This window comes from Heptranchias perlo, chromosome 10 (assembly GCF_035084215.1).
Source record: "Heptranchias perlo isolate sHepPer1 chromosome 10, sHepPer1.hap1, whole genome shotgun sequence".
In the NCBI taxonomy this organism is placed as follows: domain Eukaryota; kingdom Metazoa; phylum Chordata; class Chondrichthyes; order Hexanchiformes; family Hexanchidae; genus Heptranchias; species Heptranchias perlo.
In genome coordinates this window covers 36,151,986-36,171,225 of record NC_090334.1, presented here as the reverse complement: position 1 = coordinate 36,171,225, position 19,240 = coordinate 36,151,986, and the positions used below count along the sequence as shown (strand labels likewise).

Below are 19,240 nucleotides of genomic sequence, written 5' to 3'. Positions count from 1 at the left end.
AGATCAATCTTGCAACAGATTTTACAGCCTGTTTTCAGTTTTATGCCTTAACATTATTTTTAAACGCAACCAATAAAAGATTGTTGGTATCCATATAAGATGATCACAGGCGCAGTTAAAGATCTATTATAAAACATAACTTGTCGTGTTACACACTACATTAACACTAATTGCCCTACTTAAGGTATTATGTGGTCTCTCAGTATTTGCACATTGGAAAATTCTATAGATTGTTCAAGAATACAATGCCACAATTTTCTTGTTCTTTTCGAATTTTGCCATGTTTTTCTGATAAATAATTCCGTCAAAGGTCACGCATTATCTTATTTAACGGCAAATGTATCAATTAATAGGAAACATAGGAACATAAGAAAGGAGTAGGCCACTCAGCCTCTCGAGCCTGTTCTGCCATTCAGTTAGATCATGGCTGATCGGTACCTCAACCTCAGTTACCCGCCTTTGCTCCATTTCTGTTGATACCGTTACCTAACAAAAATCTATCAATCTCAGTCTTGAAGAATTCAATTGACCCAGCATCCACAGCCTTTTGGGGAGTGAGTTCCAGATTTCCATTGCCCTTTGAGTGAAAAAATGTTTCCTGAATTCACTCCTACACGGTCTAGGTCTAATTTTAAGATTATGCTCGCTTGTTCTAGAACCTCCCACTAGAGGAAATAGCTTCTCTGTATCTATGCTATCAAATCCCTTTATCGTTTTAAATACTTCAATTGGACCACTCCTCAACCTTCTAAAGACAAGGGAAAACAACAAATATTTATTCGACCTGTCCTCATAATTTAACCCTTTAAGTCCTGGTATCATTCTGGTGAATCTGCACTGTATCCCCGCCAACATATCCTTCCTGAGGTGCGGTACCCAAAACGGAACCCCAAAATTAGTTTAGTAGTTTGTAATCATTCCCAGGTTGCCATTACTTTGTGTATAATATAATGAATGTCATTCATGGATTAACCTTTTAAACCTTCATGTAGTCCTGTGAGAAAAAGTGTTTTGAAACAGTAAATTTTCACTTTTGGGGATGGCACCATCAATTCCCTAAGGTCCATGTTGTAGATTTCATCTTTCATCTTGTACTTATAAACAGTATAGTCTGATAAATAATCAACTTTCTCTTTAACCCCTTCTCACCCAGAAATGTCAAGAGTTTCACTTTCAATAGGAAGTGACAGGCCATTTGGTTGGTCTTGGGAACGGCTAATGTCTTCAGCCCAATCTGCAAATGTTTGGATTTAAAAACACAACCAAGATTCTCCAAGGCTGCAAACACCCATTCATATACATTGGTTTACATAATAGGTATGCTTGTCAGCAGTCTTGTAGTCATAAAGAGTAATTTTAGGATGTTGGGGTAAGTTTCACTCTTCACAGTAGACCTAGTTTCGCCTTAGGCACTGTAAATAATGAACTGTTCGGGGATCAGCAAGGAAACACTTGTGTTTTTACAAAACTTTGTACACTTCCTTTCCTAGCCAAGTTAATGTTACACACAGCAGTAACAAACAATTGCTCTCCCTCTGTCCACCTTTCAAGTGCGTGTGAGTGACCCTGAATCAATGTGACATCAGCTGACATCCCCCCCTGATGTGCCAAAGACCATAAAAGCTGTCAGGAATACTGTTGGCCTCCAGCAAGCAAGAAGGCACTACATTTGTTTTCTTTTCCTTTTTTTCTTTAGAAGGGACAACAGTGAACAAATCCACGTTCTTATATTAGAATGTGAAATCTGAGAGCATTCTCCTGAACCTAACAGTTCTGCATTCAGCGTTATTAAATGCTTTAAATGTCAAAGGCAAAGCACCACTTGCATGCTGAGTTACTACCCCTCATCAGTACTAAGTCTCTGCAGCAGACTGACATTAGCCCCAGTAGATGAACTGCCCCAGTGACTGACATGTCTTCTTTTATTAACATTTTTCTAGTTACGTTACTGCTTTTTTTCGATCTGTAACAAATGCGAGTTTATCAAAAAAAAGTCAAATTAGCATTCTTGACTAAAGGAGAAATGGCAAGACATCCACAAAAAAATAATCAGCTACCTAATGTCTGGAACAAGCTTAAGCTCTCTGTAATGTGATCCTTACATGAACCATAATCTCCTGTTTATTTCCCCTAATGAGGCAGGAGTTAAAACAGTTGACCTGATCAGATTCAGATGGCAGCCCTAAAGGAGTGAGCCCCCTGCTGCATCTTGGGCCCGACACCCTTTGTTACCTCCAAGTGAGCTGAGACCAGGCTGTGAACCATGTAAATAGGAGGTTTCCAGGTTAATGAAAAGCCATAACTTCGTCCCAGTGCCTCTGTGGAACTCTCCTCACTTCAACCATAGAACCACATTCTTGCCGCAATCCACTAATAAAGCTTAACAAATGTGTTAGTTTCTAGAGAAGCCAAATGTGTTTGGTGAAAAATGGGTCTAATTATAACCTCAATCTATACAGGAAAATATATACTTACAATGACTTAAAGAGCTTAAAATGTCATGTTTTTGTTGCAAAAAATATATATTTATTTTAAGATTCAACAGAAACAAATGTGAATGACAAAATCACTAACAAAATTATTTGTAATGTCAAAGTTTAAGCTTCCTGACAATTTGTGATTATTGTTTAAATTAGTATTGCCATCTCTATAATAGTAATACTGTATGGAATGAATTGTGCAATTCAAGATTTGATTGAATCATTGAACTTTGTCTTAAATGCAAATTAATCTTCATGTGCATCAGTGGTAATAGTCCTCACATTCTTGATTTATGTATAAAGTGTCAAATTTTCTTAAGACCTCATTGCCATAACAGTATCCACTTGAATCCAATGTGAAAAAACCCAAATGCTGGACTGAACGCAATATGTAAGACAATGGAAAGTGAGAATTTCAAATTTTCCTTTTTCCACTGCAGTTGATTTAACTTGGAAACTAAAGTCTTTCTCATGAACATTGGCAAATTGCATCAATTCATGAACAGCAACCTTAGCGCTCTCATATTATGTTACATTGTCTCTCATGCAACTGCTGTTTGCTGCTCTACTCAATTATAAGTCGGAGTGCAAAATATGATGTGATGTGAATTTGTGGTCAAGTCAAACATAAGCTGCACTACTCTGTAAACTGTAACCAGAATCTATTTAAAACAAGCCAAGAAGTTGGAATGGAAGGAGTTAATGTACAACAAATGGTTTAGTAGCTTACCAGCTTGATGATGAAAGAGAATTAAATGGTTTAACGTGTATGATGATATGCAGCAAAGTTCCCATTTTGTTTTAAAACCTCTGATCAAAACAAGGGATCTAATTTGATTTATTTTTAACATAATCCATTGACCCTCCCCTCCCCCCCCCCCACTCCTCTCCGATATAATGTTGGCACTGGTGTGAAGGAGAATTTTGTTCTGATTAAAGACTGATGCATGCACAGCACGGTAGGTCTGAATCACACACGAGTCTGCATCAGTTTGCACGTAACCTTGTGGTTGTCTCACTTCAAAGCACTTGTTTGAGTTGCTAAATCCCTAAAGTAAAACCAGTTTGAAAAGATTTTTTTTAAAAACAGTGAAGCACAATGACAGTAGAGATTCTAGACATTTAGCACACTGCAAATCATAAATTCAAATCTGAACTAAGACAGACTCACAGAGGTGTAAATTCTGTTAGTAACTTTACCCCTGATAGGACTCTGTTGGCATTTGGTTCCTGTAAAAAGCATTTAATTGTGAAAATGTTAAGAAACAATAAAGCATAAATCGTATGTTTTCTGACAAAATAAGAAATCATCAGTTTTCCAAAATGTCTCCATTATGGAATGACATTAAAGCACCAATTACTTAGGCAAGCCCTGACATTTTAAATCAGCAGCCTGGCAGTCCACATTCTGGATGACTTCCAGTATCAATAAAACTTGCTCAAGCAAAGCCTTACCTGGTTTTCACCACATCGAGGGGATGCATCAGGCAAATTTCCACAAGACCTAAGCAGGTAACAGAGAAGAAACAGCCAGTAAACATTAGCACAAACAACAGTTCATGCTTCACTACCAAGGTGGTTATTATTGTGTGAAAGGTCAAATATGAGAATTGAGGTGAACTGAAGCAAATAAGTAGGACAAACAGTTAATATAGATGTGTGCAAGAAAGCCACTCAATAGTAACATATCCAACCAGCATACATATCTGAACCACTTGAACCAAGCATATAATAATTACTTTTATCACAAAGTACATTTTAGGATCTAATTGGTTGACCGTGTTAGCCCATTTTGAGATTCATTTTGGGTCCATCCAACACATCTGTAGTGCACAAGCCTTTAAAAAACTGACCATATTAGCAATTCGCATTAAAAAATCCCCATCACATATGAATCTACTCTATTAAATACCCAAAGTAATTTTTTGGCTTTATGTGGTCTTTTTCGAGGTTAGAAATACAGCATCACGTGAGAATCTTTGTGCTGTTATATAAATGTGTTTACTAATACTAAAGAAAGTCATGGACAGATCAAATCCAGTACTGCTTTATAAAACAACTTTAGACAAAACTTAGTTTTGGACCTGTGTTTAAAATATAAAATTTTCTGTTGCTTTCATTATACTGACATCTTTAGCATTGCTTAAGGTGCTGTACCAAGGTTTTTACAGGACAACAACAGCTTGCATTTATATAGCATCTTTAATGTGGAAAATACATCACCAGATGCTTCACAGAGGCATGAGAGAAACAGGATCTGCCGGCCTCTGAGGGTGCACCGTCATATCTTAGTGAGCCATCCACCAGCGCAGATGCTCATACCTCAGTGGGTCCTAGTAGTCAGTTAGGTGGGTTGGTACCTGGTGAGTCACCACACACAAGTGAGCACAAGCAGATGCTGGTGGCAAGGGCAGCAGTGGAGAGTCCGCGTCGGTGGGAGCACTCCTGTCCAGGTTCTGCTCAGTTGGACGCAGATGCTGAACCCGGGGGCCATTCTTTAAAAGGAGAATGATTGAGGAACAGCAGCACATTTGCGAGGTACTGGAACAGGTGCCACGCGCACTCTTCGCAATAGCATAGAGGATGGAGGAGTCCAACTCCTGCATTAGTGGAATGGTGACATAGGTACGGGAGGGAATCGCTGAGATAGTGTTGCAGGGACGTGAGCAACTGTCTGAGATAGTGTCGCCGTAACTGCTGAAACGTCTGAGAGAGTGTCGCAGGTAAGTGCGGGAATGTTTGCGATGGAGAGAAAGCTAGCCTCAGTTGAGCTTCAAGCACGGCTCACAAATGAGTCCATTCAGGCTCTAATCACGGTCATTCAGATTCAAGGTGAACAACATTCTGCCGCCTTAAACAGGCTGACAGATACTTTAGAAGTGGCCTTCCAAAGCATCACACAAGTCCACCACACTGTTGTCCAGCAGGGTGGTAGGACCGATGTGGGCCTGGCCCAGGAGAGGGATGATGGTTAAAGGGAACATGGAAGTGGGGGCGTCACTCAAAGCGCTCCCACGACTCACCTGTTGCTCCCCCTCTCAACCAGTACCCGCAATGCTGCCTCCTCTCCAAGTGGCCGAGTCTGCCCCTGCACAGGTGCAGGTGAAGTAGTCTTTGGAGGGGCCCTTAAGGGCTCCAAAACCCAGAGGGCGTAGGCCAAAAGCATCTAAGCAATCAGGGCATGAACATGAGCAACCTGCCACTACCTCTGTTGCAGCCACAGGGGATGCACCACGTAGAAGTAGTAGGAAGAGAAAGGTGAAGGATTTGTGATCAGAGAAGGTGTTTGACAGATGGTCATGTTTTTCATTTATATTTGTTTTTTGTTAAACTCACATTAAATGTTATGATTATCACCACTACTGCCACATCTTGCCCATTCTTGACTGGCTTTTGTGATAGGGTCCTTTCATGAGGTTCACCATGAACGGCGATGCTTGATGCCACTCATTGGGTCACTTTACAGTGGGTATATGTTGCAGACTGTTTTGTGCAGGGAGGGGTGGCAAGGCAGTTGATGCTGCTCGTCCTCGGATGTAGTGGTGAATGCAACTATGGTACCCCCTCTCGTCCTGATGGTGTCAGTTTGAGGGGGTCTGAAAAGTTGGTAAATATGTGTGAACAGAAGAATTGTGAGTGGAAAGTAAGAATTTTCAGTGAAAACACAAAGATCTCCCAGCCAAAAGTTTGTCTGGAAGAACTGAGTGCCCTGCAGCAATAATTCACCTTTTATCCCTATCTGTCAAACAAGCATTTGAATGTCCAACTGGCTGCTGGCTGTTTCCCACAGCATGGGAAACACAGAGGATGTTTGAAAATCAATGTGCACAAAATTAAGTACTTCAACTTTCTAACTAACTGTCTTAGCTATCATTCTGCCGGCTTTAATTGCCGGTGGGACTTCTGAATTCGGGAGGCGCGCGTGCACCCAGACGCATCAGTGGGGAACCCGGAAGTCTGCGAGTTGGAGCCGGGTTCCGAACCCGCTTGGGATTTCCCCGATTTTCGGAGACCCCCCGCCCCCAATGCACCCGCACTTGGATTCCAAAATCGAGCCCATGGTGTAAGCGCAAATGTAATAGCATGAATAGAAAGTTGGCTGACAGACATCAAACAATGAGTTAGGGAAAATGGGTGTTGCTCAGATTGGAGAAGAGTTGGAAATGGTGTTTCCCAAGGGTCAGTGCTGAGCTTACTTTTGTTTTCCGTGTGTGTGTGTATACATATATAAGAACATCAGAAATAGCAGAAGTAGGCCATATGGCACCTTGAGCCTGCTCTGCCTTTCAATAAGATCATGGCTGATTTATCTCAACGCCACTTTCCCACCTTACACCTCATATCTCTTGACTGCCTTTGAAGGGATTCGCAAAATTTCACATGTCCACCACCCCCCCCCGAAGATTTTATTGGAGTTATTAAAGAAACCCTGGTGTGACTGTTTCAAACAAATCCAGGGTCTCTCAAAATGGGTGCGGTCAGACACATGGCCTAAAAGCCTGCTGGATTCTCCAACAACTTGGAAGGCTTCGTGTTTCAGACAGGTTTCTTTAAACAATGCAGTTGCATTCAAGCCCTGAGGCAAGCCATCAACATGGCCGGCCTACACATCAAAATTCGAGCAGGAGAAATTCCAGGACAAAAGATAGACCATCAAGGAACATTCGGAACAATGGTAAAGCAGTTATGGAACAGATAAAGACAGGAACTGTCCATTAATGTAAATGGGCCAGAGATGGGGTCCTTTGTCTTACGTTTTCGTGCTTAAATCAAACAATGAAGCAAGCTGATGAGGTACGAAAAAAAACTGTTACCAAGAGGGTATAACTGGTGGCTTCCCAGTATCTCTCTCTCTTCTCTCTTCGCCTGGTGGCCGGGGTCCTGCTGCTTGCTAGCAACCAAGAAGGAAGGCCATCCAGTAAACCTCGCAAACACATGTCGACGGCAGCAGCAGGAGGCCAGGCCTTTTCATCTGTTTCACCGGTGAGCATTAATTTTCTGGCCGCCACAAGACAACCTAGCATAGGTCTAAGGGTGGGGGGTTAAAGGGGATTGCTAAAATTGTGATTTTAGAATTTTCCCTCGATGTGTCCGTTTTCTTCCACCCCGATAAGTGTAAGACAGTATTACATCCATAGCGATGTTCTTTTATCTTCTGTATAATACTGTTTACCTTGTAGTTTTTTTTAGTTTTCTTATTAATAAACATTGGTTTTCCTTGTACCAATCCACTGGTCTGTTAGTCTGTCTTTGTTACCGCCCGATAAGTCCTCAGCTCAGAATCAGGAAGGGGTAACCGATTCACAACCGCACAGCGGGCAGGGCAGCTCAGGAAGACATAACTGGCTGACCTATAATAAGCCCGAGAAACAGTAATAAGATCATGGCTGATTTATCTCAACGCCACTTTCCCACCTTACACCTCATATCTTTTGACTGCCTTAGTGTCCAAAAATTTATCGGTCTCAGTCTTGAATATACTCAATGACTGAGCATCCACAGCCCTCTGGGGTAGAGAATTCCAAAGTTTCACAACCATCTGAGTGAAGAAATTTTTCCTCATCTCGATCCTAAATGGCCGACCCCTAATCTTGAGACTATGACGCCAATAGGATTTGGACTTGGACATATGGAGCTCAATCTCAAAATTTGCTGACAGCACAAAAGTAGGACCTCTGGCAAACAGTGAACTTCTTTCTTTATGCATTTTTGGGATGTGGGCATTGCGGTCAAGGCCAATATATTTTGCCCATTCCTCGTTACCCTTGAGAAGGTGGTGGTTGGTGCTCTTTTTGAACCGCTGCTGTCTGTGCGGTGACACTGCTCCCACAATGCTGTTAGGTAAAGAGTTCCAGGAATTTAACCTATCAATAATGAAAGAACAGTGATATATGTCCAAGTCAAGTTGGTGAGTGACTTGGAGGTAGTGATGTTCCCATGTACCTGCTAGCGTCCTTCTGGGTGGTGGAGGCCATGGGTTTGAGAAGTGCTGCCTAAGAAGCCTTGGTGAGTTGCTGCAGTTCATTCTGTAGTTAGTACACACTGAGCTATCGTGCACTGATAGTGGAGGGGGTGGATGTATAGGCTAGTGGATGAAATGCTTATTATGCAGACTTGCTTTGTCCTAGATGTTGTTGAGTTTCTTGAGTGTTATTTGCATCTCCACCTATCCAGGCAAGTGGAGAGTATTCCATCACACTCCTGATTTGTGCCTTTTATGTGGTAGAAAGGCTTTGGGGAGTCAGGAGGTGAGCCACTTGCTGCAGAATACCCAGCCTCTGACCTGCTCTAATAGCCACAGCATTTATGGAGCTGGTCTAGTTAAGTTTCTGGTCAATGGCAACCTCCAGGATGTTGATGGTAAGAGATTTAACAATGTTAGTGTCATTGAATGTCAAGGGATGTGATAAGGCTCTCTCTTGTTGGAGATGGTTATTGCCTGGCATTTGTGTGGCACAAATGTTATTTGCCATTAATCGGCCCAAGCCTGGCTGTTGTCTAGATCTTAGTGAATGCAGCTATGGACTGCTACACATTGAGGAATTGTGAATGGAGCTGAACACTGTGCATTCATTAGTCCACAGAAAATTGGCAGACTTGTCCCACAGACTAGTCAACAGTATGATAGTCATGCTCACAGAATCATACCTATCAGCTAACATCCCAGAATTCTCCATCACCATCCCTGGGTATATTCTGTCTCACCGGCAGGACAGATCCACCAGAGGAGGGGGCACTGTGGTATACAGTCAAACCAGAGAGACCCTGGGGAGTCTTCAACATTGACTCAACACCCCATGAAGTCTCATGGCTTCAGGTCAAACATGGGCAGGGAAACTTCCTGCTGATTACCACCTACCACCCTCCCTCAGCTGATGAATCAGTAGTCCTCCATGTTGAACATCTCTTGGAGGAAGCACTGAAGGTAGCAAGGGCACAGAATATACTCTGGGTGGGGACTTCAATGTCCATTACCACTGACGAAGCTGGATGAGTCCTGAAGGACACAGTCGACAGACTGGGCTTGCGACAGGTGATGGGAGAACCAACACAAACCGTGTCCTCACAGATGCATGTGTCCATTACAATATTGGTAGGAGTGACCACTGCACAGTCTTCATGGAGACCAAGTCTCGTCTTAATACTGAGGACACCCTCCATCGTGTCATGTAACACTACCTCCGTGCTAAGTGGAACAGGTTAAGAACAGATCTAGCAGCACAAAACTGGGCATCGGTGAGGTGCTGTGGGCCATTAGCAGCAACAGATTTCAATGTCACCACAATTAGTAGCCTCATGGCCTGGCATATCCCTCACACCTCCATCACCATCAAGCCAGGTGACCATCCCTGGTTCAACAAAGTGTAGAAGAGCATGCTTGGAGAAGCACCAGACGTACCTAAAAATTAGGTGCTAACCTGTTGAAGCTACAACACAGGAGTACATGTATGCTAAACAGCTGAAGCAGCATGCTAAGAGATAAGCGATCCCACAACAAACGGATCAGGTCATAGCTATGCAGCCCTGTTACATCGAGTCATGAATAGTAGTGTACAATTATGCAACTAACGTGAAGAGGAAGCTCCATGAACATCCTCATCCTCAACGATGACAAAGCCCAGCACCTGAATGCAGAAGACAAGGCTGAAGCGTTTGCAACCACCTTCATCCAGAACTGCCGACTGAATGATCCTTCTCGGCTTCCTGTTAAGGTCCCCATCATCACAGATGTCAGTCTTCAGCCAATTCAATTCACTCTATGTGATATCAAGAAATGGATGACTGCACTGGACACAGTAAAGGCCACGGGCCCCGGCAACATCCCGGTTGCAGTGCTGAAGACCTGTGTTCCAGACCTAGTTATGCCCCTACCTGAGCTGTTCCAGTACAGCTACTATACTTGCATCTAACAGACAACGTGAAAAAGTGCCCAGGTATATCCTAGCCGCAAAAAACAGGATAAATCCAACCCAGCTAATTACCGTCCTATTAGCCTATTCCCAATCATCACAAGTGATGAAAGAAGTCATCAACAGTGCTATCGAGCAGCACTTACTCATCAGTAACCTGCTCACTGATGCTCAGTTTGAGATCCACAAGAATCACTCTGCTTCAGACATCATTACAGTCTTGGTCCAAACGTGGACATGGGCTAAATTCCAGAGGTGAGGTTAGGTATTAAGGGATATGGGCCAAAGGCGGGTATATGGAGTTAGATCACAGATCAGCCATGATCTTATCAAATGGCGGAGCAGGCACGAGGGGCTGAATGGCCTACTCCTGTTCCTATGTAAGATTGACTGCCCTTGACATCAAGGCAGCATTCGTCTGAGTGTGGCGTCAAGGAACCCAAGTAAAACTGAAGTCAATGGGAATTGGGGGAAAACTCTCCAGTGGCTGGACTGGTAGCTGGCACAAAGGAAGATGATTGTGGCTGTTGGAGGCCAATCATCTCAGCTCCGGTACAACGCTGCAAGATTTACTCAAGGCAGTATCCTAGGCTCAAATATCTTCCCCTGCTTCATCAATGATATTCCCTCTATCATTAAGTTAAAAATGGGGCTGTACACTTATGCATGCAGTGTTCAGCTCCAGTCACAATTCCTCAGATACCAAGCCGGGCAATCCCACGGAGCTGGACAATGGAGGAAAGGTGTTTGAGGAGTATCATGTTGTTGACTGTGTGGAAGGCTGCAAAGAGGTCGAGAAGGACACAGAGGGATAATACATCATGGCCATAATCATAGAGAATATTTTTAGTGACATTGGTTAGGATCATTTCGGTAATGTAGGAGGGACGAAAGCTGGCTGGAGGGTTTCAAACAAAGTTGCGGGAGAGGTGGGCGAAGACCTTGGAGAGAGAAAGGAGGTAAGAGATGGGGCAGATACGGGAACTGAGGGTGAAATTTTTGAGAGGTGGGGGATGATGGTTTTAAAAGGGAGGTGGATAGTGCCCCAGGAAAGGGAACCATTTATTATTTCACCTGGCATGGGAGCCAGAAAGAGAAGTTCGGTGGTCAGAAATTTAGTGGGAACAGGATTTAGGGCTCTTGGGCGAGATAAGCTTGGAAAGGGCGGTGGGGGGGTGGGAGGGGAGGGGAGAAACTGAAGAAAGACCACTGATCAGGCCTATAGTGGTCTTTAAGCTCCCTACACTTGATGTTAGAGGTAAGGGTGGAGTGAGCATGGGAGAGGGGTTCAAAGAAGAGATCAGTAATAGAGAAAAGGAGCCTGGGATATATTTGCCTTCCAGGATGATCGTGGAGCAGTGGGCAGTTTTAGCAGAAGAGAACAAGATCCGGTAAAGTTTGTTGTGGTCAAGCCAGATCTGGCAGTTGATGGCTAACAACAACTTGCATTTGTATAGTGCCTTTAATGTAGGGAATGTCCCAATGCACTTCACAGGCGTGTAATCAGACAAAAATTGATACCAAGCCAAAGAAGGAGTTATTAGGAGAGCTGACTGAAAGCTTGGTCAAAGAGGTAGATTCTAAGGAGGATCTTAAAGAGCTGGATGGAGAGGCGGAGGGGTTTAGGAAGGCAATTCCAGAACTTAGGGCTATTTTATCAGTATTGTCATAAGTGCTCCTCTGAATTTTCCTCTCCGGTATATTCTATGCTTCCAATTGTACATGTTCTTCCTTCCTCCTCACTATAACCTAGCTATGTTGAAATCAAGACTTATTGTAGTGTCTTCCAATTCCAAAATATTCTTTCCCAGAACCTTAAAACCATGAACATTGTTACCTACCTCTCCCTTCTCTTCATTTTATAATTTATAAACCAAGCTTTGGCATCACATAATGACTACATGGGTTGCCTTGTCTTCTTTCCTATTTTCAATCTTGACTGCCTTTTCCCTTCAGTTAGGTTTCTCAATAATGGAAATAAAATCCAATAAAATCTTTGTTCACCTTTTCTTCCCCATTGTTTAAATAACACTATCAGTACCATGAGTGATCCATTTAATAAGTTACTCAGTGATCCTACTTCAAGAAATTTACTTTGCTTTTGTCTACCTCAAGATGACAGACTTAAAGTAATTAAAGTGAACACTAGTAAATCTAAGTTCACAGTCACCAGGAGTAACATCGCAAAATTTTCTAGTGCGGAACATGCCATCAACTGTCAGACTGCAATTTATACACTTGACAACTCAGATTAAGTACGGTAAGTCAATGCCTGTTATTCAAAACTAAGCTATTAATACCAGTTGCTAAGATGTGTAGTCCAGGTGAATATATGTTCTACCTACCTCAGGCAGTCAAGTGCGATATTGCTGGCCTTTTGACAGGAAAGCAGTATTTTCTTTATTTTCAGTGAATAAAAGTCAAATAAAGGTGGTGATTTCAACTTGACAGAGCCTTGGTGATTGCACAGTCAAAAAATGTAGAATAAGTTCATAATAATTAGTTAGTATCCAAAAAAAAAATCAACAAATCTAATTGTATGTTTAAAGTGCTCCAGGATTGATTGCTCCAAAGCACTGTACTGTAACAGCTGAGCATTTGAATACTGATACTGTAGTATAGCACATCTTGGTATCTTACACTAATCTACCCAAAAGTTACATGTTCCTACTACACCTTCAGAAAGCAATTAAACAGGTTATTTAATTTGCCATTTATTAAAATTGTTGGTGTTATTTCCGTAAATGTTAAAACTCTGTCCCATAAATATGCTGCTTACACTGTATTGCTGATTGCATGAAATGCAAAAGATAATCTTCAAACAAATTAAGCTTTCTGTATTCTTAAAATTTCAACATTTCAAAATACATAAAACCATTTCAGGAACATTAGTTGCACAGAGGGCAATAGCAGAATCCTGCAATTGCAGTAATATAGAACCTACAGCTTGAAACACAATACAGGCATTACATGAGTATTATTGGACAGTAGATTAAGTGACTATTTTAAGGATAATATTCCTTCTTTATTGCATATAGTACTCATTCTGACATAGTATAGCATACAGAAAATTACTGCCATTTATAACATGTTATTGCATATAGGGCTATACAAATAATCAAAGACCATGCCATAATGATTAGAGCTGGAGACAACAGTATTATTGTACACCAGAGGTCACTTTGGATATTAAAGACACTGTCAGTAAAACATAAAAAGACAACATACTTAATTACAGTGAACAAAAAAAAAAATTGCATGTGACAGAATGGTGATTCCAACCGTTTATCTTTCCACCATTAGCTCCTTTACTACTGACTCATCTGGGAATTTGGGTTTTGTTTAATATTGTTTTTTCTGCAGTTGAGTTATTTATTAACCTCCACAGGGAAGGTCATAGCATTTGTTTGACTGATTTTTTTTTTGCCATGATATACACTTCCACTTTCCTTCTTGTGGTTAAACATTTTGACTGCTCGTGTGGGTCTCGAGATAGATAAACCCAAATGGCACATTAACTTTGAAGATATTCCTCATTGTTCATTCTTATCAAGGGTTAAGATGCCAGTGACAGAAGTTAAAAGTTTGAACTTTAGGAATAAAAAGGGAAGCAGAACATTTTTACCAAAATGGCGATCGAGTCGTGGAAGAAATTCCAGTGGAAGGCCACTGAAGCAGACAGCATAAATGGTTTCAAGAGACAAATAAATTGGTTTTTGGGGAGAGAAAGCCATTTGAGAAACATTGAGAGAAAGTGGTGGGCCAAGGTAATCTAGAAAATATGTGGGTCTGTTTGAACCTGATAGCCTCATCTTGTCACTAAAGATTCTTAATGTTTTAAACTCAATTATAAACAAATTTTCAGTTGAGCTGAAACTTCTGTGCCTGTGCAATTTATCCAATTAACTCAGAGTTGTATTTGTTAAACTACAGCGCTTTTAGGTTACAGTTTATTTTTTTATGTTGCATTGTGGCTTCTCAACCTCTCTGCGTCCTTCAATATGATTGACCACACCATCCTCTTCCAACATATCTTTGATACTGCCCTCGCATTGTTCCATTCCTACCTGCCTCAATGCAGCCAACACGTCTCCTGCAGTGGCTTCTCCTCCCCCTGTCGACATGGTTAGCTCCCATGTGTCCCAAAGACCAAGGTCAGAAACTTTGCATTTTAGCCCTTAATTCCATTTCCTTTCCTGAATGGTCGCTTAGGTTGTACTCAACAGTGCACCACTTCAGTTGTGCCTGCTTGACTTTGAACTTAGTATAAACTTTACATCCAGTTCATTAGCAAGACCACCTACTTCTACCTTCAAGACATCTCCCACCTTCATTCCTAGAGGTGTCACCTTTAGGTTTGACTCTTCCAGTTCCCACTTAACAGCCTTCCAAGCTGCACCCTATACTAACTCCAAATTACCTAGAACTCTCCACCCGGTATCCTGTACACTACTAAATCCCGTTCACCTATCAGCCCATCTGTGTTCATCTGCACCCTCAGTGTATTGACTTCAAAACCCTTGACCTCGACTACTAATTCCTGAATGGCCTCACTCATAGAGTCATAGAAGTTTACAACATGGAAACAGGCCCTTCGGCCCAACATGTCCACGTCACCCAGTTTATACCACTAAGCTAGTCCCAATTGCCTGCACTTGGCCCATATCCCTCTATACCCATCTTACCCATGTAACTATCCAAATGCGTTTTAAAAGACAAAATTGTACCCGCCTCTACTACTGCCTCTGGCAGCTCGTTCCAGACACTCACCACCCTTTGAGTGAAAAAATTGCCCCTCTGGACCTTTTTGTATCTCTCCCCTCTCACCTTAAATCTATGTCCCCTCGTTATAGACTCCCCTACCTTTGGGAAAAGATTTTGACTATCTACCTTATCTATGCCCCTCATTATTTTATAGACTTCTATAAGATCACCCCTTAACCTCCTACTCTCCAGGGAAAAAAGTCCCAGTCTATCTAACCTCTCCCTATAAGTTGAACCATCAAGTCCCGGTAGCATCCTAGTAAATCTTTTCTGCACTCTTTCTAGTTTAATAATATCCTTTCTATAATAGGGTGACCAGAACTGTACACAGTATTCCAAGTGTGGCCTTACTAATGTCTTGTACAACTTCAACAAGACATCCCAACTCCTGTATTCAATGTTCTGACCAATGAAACCAAGCATGCCGAATGCCTTCTTCACCACCCTGTCCACCTGTGACTCCACTTTCAAGGAGCTATGAACCTGTACTCCTAGATCTCTTTGTTCTATAACTCTCCCCAACGCCCTACCATTAACGGAGTAGGTCCTGGTCCGATTCGATCTACCAAAATGCATCACCTCACATTTATCTAAATTAAACTCCATCTGCCATTCATCGGCCCACTGGCCCAATTTATCAAGATCCCGTTGCAATCCTAGATAACCATCTGCAAACTTACTAACCATGCCTCTTAAATTCTCATCCAAATCATTAATATAAATAACAAACAACAGTGGACCCAGCACCGATCCCTGAGGCACACCGCTGGTCACAGGCCTCCAGTTTGAAACACAACCCTCTACAACCACCCTCTGTCTTCTGTCGTCAAGCCAATTTTGTATCCAATTGGCTACCTCACCTTGGATCCCGTGAGATTTAACCTTATGTAACAACCTGCCATGCGGTACCTTGTCAAACGCTTTGCTAAAGTCCATGTAGACCACGTCTACTGCACAGCCCTCATCTATCTTCTTGGTTGCCCCTTCAAAAAACTCAATCAAACTCGACTCTACTTCTACAACATTCACAGTTTGTGTTCATTTGCACTCCCCCTCCATTCTTCTGACTTGTCTCCTATACGTTCCCCTCTCCCTCTGCTCCACAAATGGTGACAGTCTTCCGCCATCTAGCATTCAAACTCTGGCGTTCTCTTATTGAACTCTTCTGCCTTGCAACATCTCTCTTCACCGTCAAAAGTCTCCTTACAATTTATCTCTTCAACTGTACATTCAGTCTTCAGTCAACTTCAGGTGCTCTCCTTACTCCTGCTCTGGTTAGACTTCAACCTCCTGCATCTTGTGATGTTTTCACTATGTTAAGAGTGCTTTTTAAAAGCTAATAATTGTTGTTCAGGAGTGCAGCTGACAGAAAGTGTGACAGTTTCCCTCCATTGGCTGTACTCCATAATATAAATGTCATACCCTTGGGGAATAACGGGCATCGTAGAACCATGAAAATGGGGCTCTACAAATATGCTATTGGATTAAGGGGGCTGCTTTCAGGAAAGTAAATGTGGGCAGCCAGGTCTGCTTCTGTTTTCCACAGTGGATCCTAGCACAACCAGCATCCAACTGTAAAAGCAGAAAGAGGAAAGCAACATACAAAGGTCACTCAACATACAAAGGTCATTTGACTGGACGAGCAAAAATAGACAATATAAAATCACTTTTACATTCTGGTGAGGGGAAGCCAGATAAGCACATGAAGGATATGTTGATAGAGTGAGATAAAGTAAGGAGGAAGGAGGCTCGTTTGGAGCATAAACAGCAGCATAGACCTGTTGCACCAAATGGCCTGTTTCTGTGCTGTAAAATTCTATGTAATTCTTTGTCATTCATACTTTTGCATTGCACTAAATGAAGGAAGAGGCACCATCTTGAATTCAGATTCAGAGAAGGCAGCATTTTTTAAAAAGTAAACTTTATTTGTGAACCAAACAAATAACTGGAGCACACAGATTTTAAAGTGATTGGCAAAAGAAACACAGGAGACATGAGGAAACATTTTTTTTAGGCAGCAAGTCGTTATAACTTGGAATACACTGCCTGAAAGGGTGGTGGAAACAGATTCAATAGTAACTTTCAAGAGGGAATTGGATAAATACTGGAAGGGAAAAAAATTGCAGGGCTATGGGGAAAGAGCAGGGGAGTGGGATTAATTGGATAGCTCTTTCAAAGAGCCAGCACAGGCACGATGGGCCGATTGGCCTTCTTCTGTGCTGTATGATATAATGATAAGACAGTTTATAAAATATTTTGTGTGCAGTAGGAAGTTATGCTATGATTCATGAGTTCTTCAAGTAGCATCTACAGTAATACATTTGGTTTCTGTGTAAACAATAAACTCAAAAAAATGCTACATTTGCATTTAGATTCCAAACACACAAATACATTTTCAGATGATATCAGGAAAGCCTCAGGTTGGAGCCATTCCTCATGTTGCGCCATTGTGGTAGTTGCACCAAGGTTTGGTGCATCCTTTAGCATGCCACCCTCAATAATGGAATGTGCAAGTCTGCAACACTCAGTCTCAGTCAAATAATTCTTTGCTCTGGAAAACTATTAAGTTTCAGGCAGGCCAAAGAACTGAATTGATGGTTTTCCAGCAGCAGACATTTATTATCTTGGTGTGTCCCCTTGGGAACAGGCCATAGAGCACTCGTTACCACGTTAGGGAGCTGTTAGAGATAAACATTGATATAAAGTACCGGATTTCTCTCCAGACTTTCTTTGCAAACATACATTTCAGGAAGAGATGGGCAATAGTCTCTTCACTGCCGCAGCTGTCTCAAGGACAGCATGTTGTGTAACAGGGACTCAGGCTGTACATGGCAGGTCTGACAGAAAGGATTCTTCTCACTAACATTCAGGCAATACAGCAGTGTTTGTTCAACAGACCATAATGAGTAGGCATTCTGCCAAATGCCTTATGCTCGTCTGCTCAGAGAACCTGCCAAGAGGATCCATCACCTCCTTCTTTTGGAAAGCCTCAGGGACATTCTACATGGACCACTTTCTGATTGACTTGTGATTAAAGGTGTTCTTTTGGAACAGTTTCTCCACAGAGGATAGTTGGGATCGTACACTACAACTGAATGGACCGGCCATTCTGCGGCAGTGTAGCCAGACCCATTCTGCTCAACACCAGGAGCAGATAGAATCTCAGCATTACACCAAATGTGATCTAGCAGCTGAATGTCAACTTTCTCCAACTAACTTGAATTTCCACTGAGAAGCATGCAACACATCTCACTTTAAAATTCGGCCAGGGAGACAGAGTACTCCATTATCCTTGTAAACATCCGAAAGCAACAACTGGGTTGAACCAGGAGTAGAATTACAGAGGTGGCAGAGTGAAACTTTAAAAGATTTGTTGCTGGGGGATTCAGGAGACTGCTATTTATGAACAATATGCAGAGCTCCTTAAAATAGCAGCAGGTTCAAAATTGAGTGACATTTCAAAATATATGTATATGTGCCTTTAAAGTTAAACATGTACGAACAGTCTTGATTACTGTGTTGCCTTAAACTAGATGCATTCACTTCCTGGTGGAAACAAGGACTGCAGCATGGTAATGACTGTAAAATAAAATAATTATAAGAAATGGGCAGCTAATCTCATTAGTTTTAATGAGTGCACAACATTGTGTATTGCATTCATTCAATAGACTTTGCACTACAAGGAAGAAATTCGGGAGAAAAGTCAAAAAAGTCAAAAAATTAAAATAAATAAAGATGTCCAGAAATAAAATAATATTTGTAAAAACAAAAAGCAAATGTGAGTCAAATACATTTTTAAAAATTCTTAAAATTTAAGACAAAGCAAAAAAGTAATTACACTAAAACTAATAAAGTGATATAATGCATAACATTTGTGGTAGACTATAACATAATTAATTTGCTAGCTCACCTCATTACCAACCTTGGTCACTACTGCCTCACTATTGTGGCCTTAAGGGCTCAGTTACCTCATTGCCCCTACGTGAAATGATCAATTCTCTTAGCATAGGCTCCAGGCTGTACAAAATATAGTTTAAATCAGGACTCGATGGGTGGGTGGATTATATGGTTAAAAGACTGATTGAC

The 19,240-nt window shown here is 41.8% G+C and overlaps 1 protein-coding gene across 2 annotated transcripts in view; it reads right to left on the bottom strand.

Moving 5' to 3' along the window:
• slc25a21 (solute carrier family 25 member 21) overlaps positions 1–19,240 on the bottom strand; it is a 464,076-nt gene that overhangs the window by 139,908 nt on the left and 304,928 nt on the right. For both annotated transcript variants that reach the window (XM_067991474.1, XM_067991475.1), the window contains exon 3: positions 3,936–3,984. In XM_067991474.1, the coding sequence (XP_067847575.1) occupies positions 3,936–3,984 (49 nt within the window). The remainder of the gene's footprint in view (positions 1–3,935; positions 3,985–19,240) is intronic.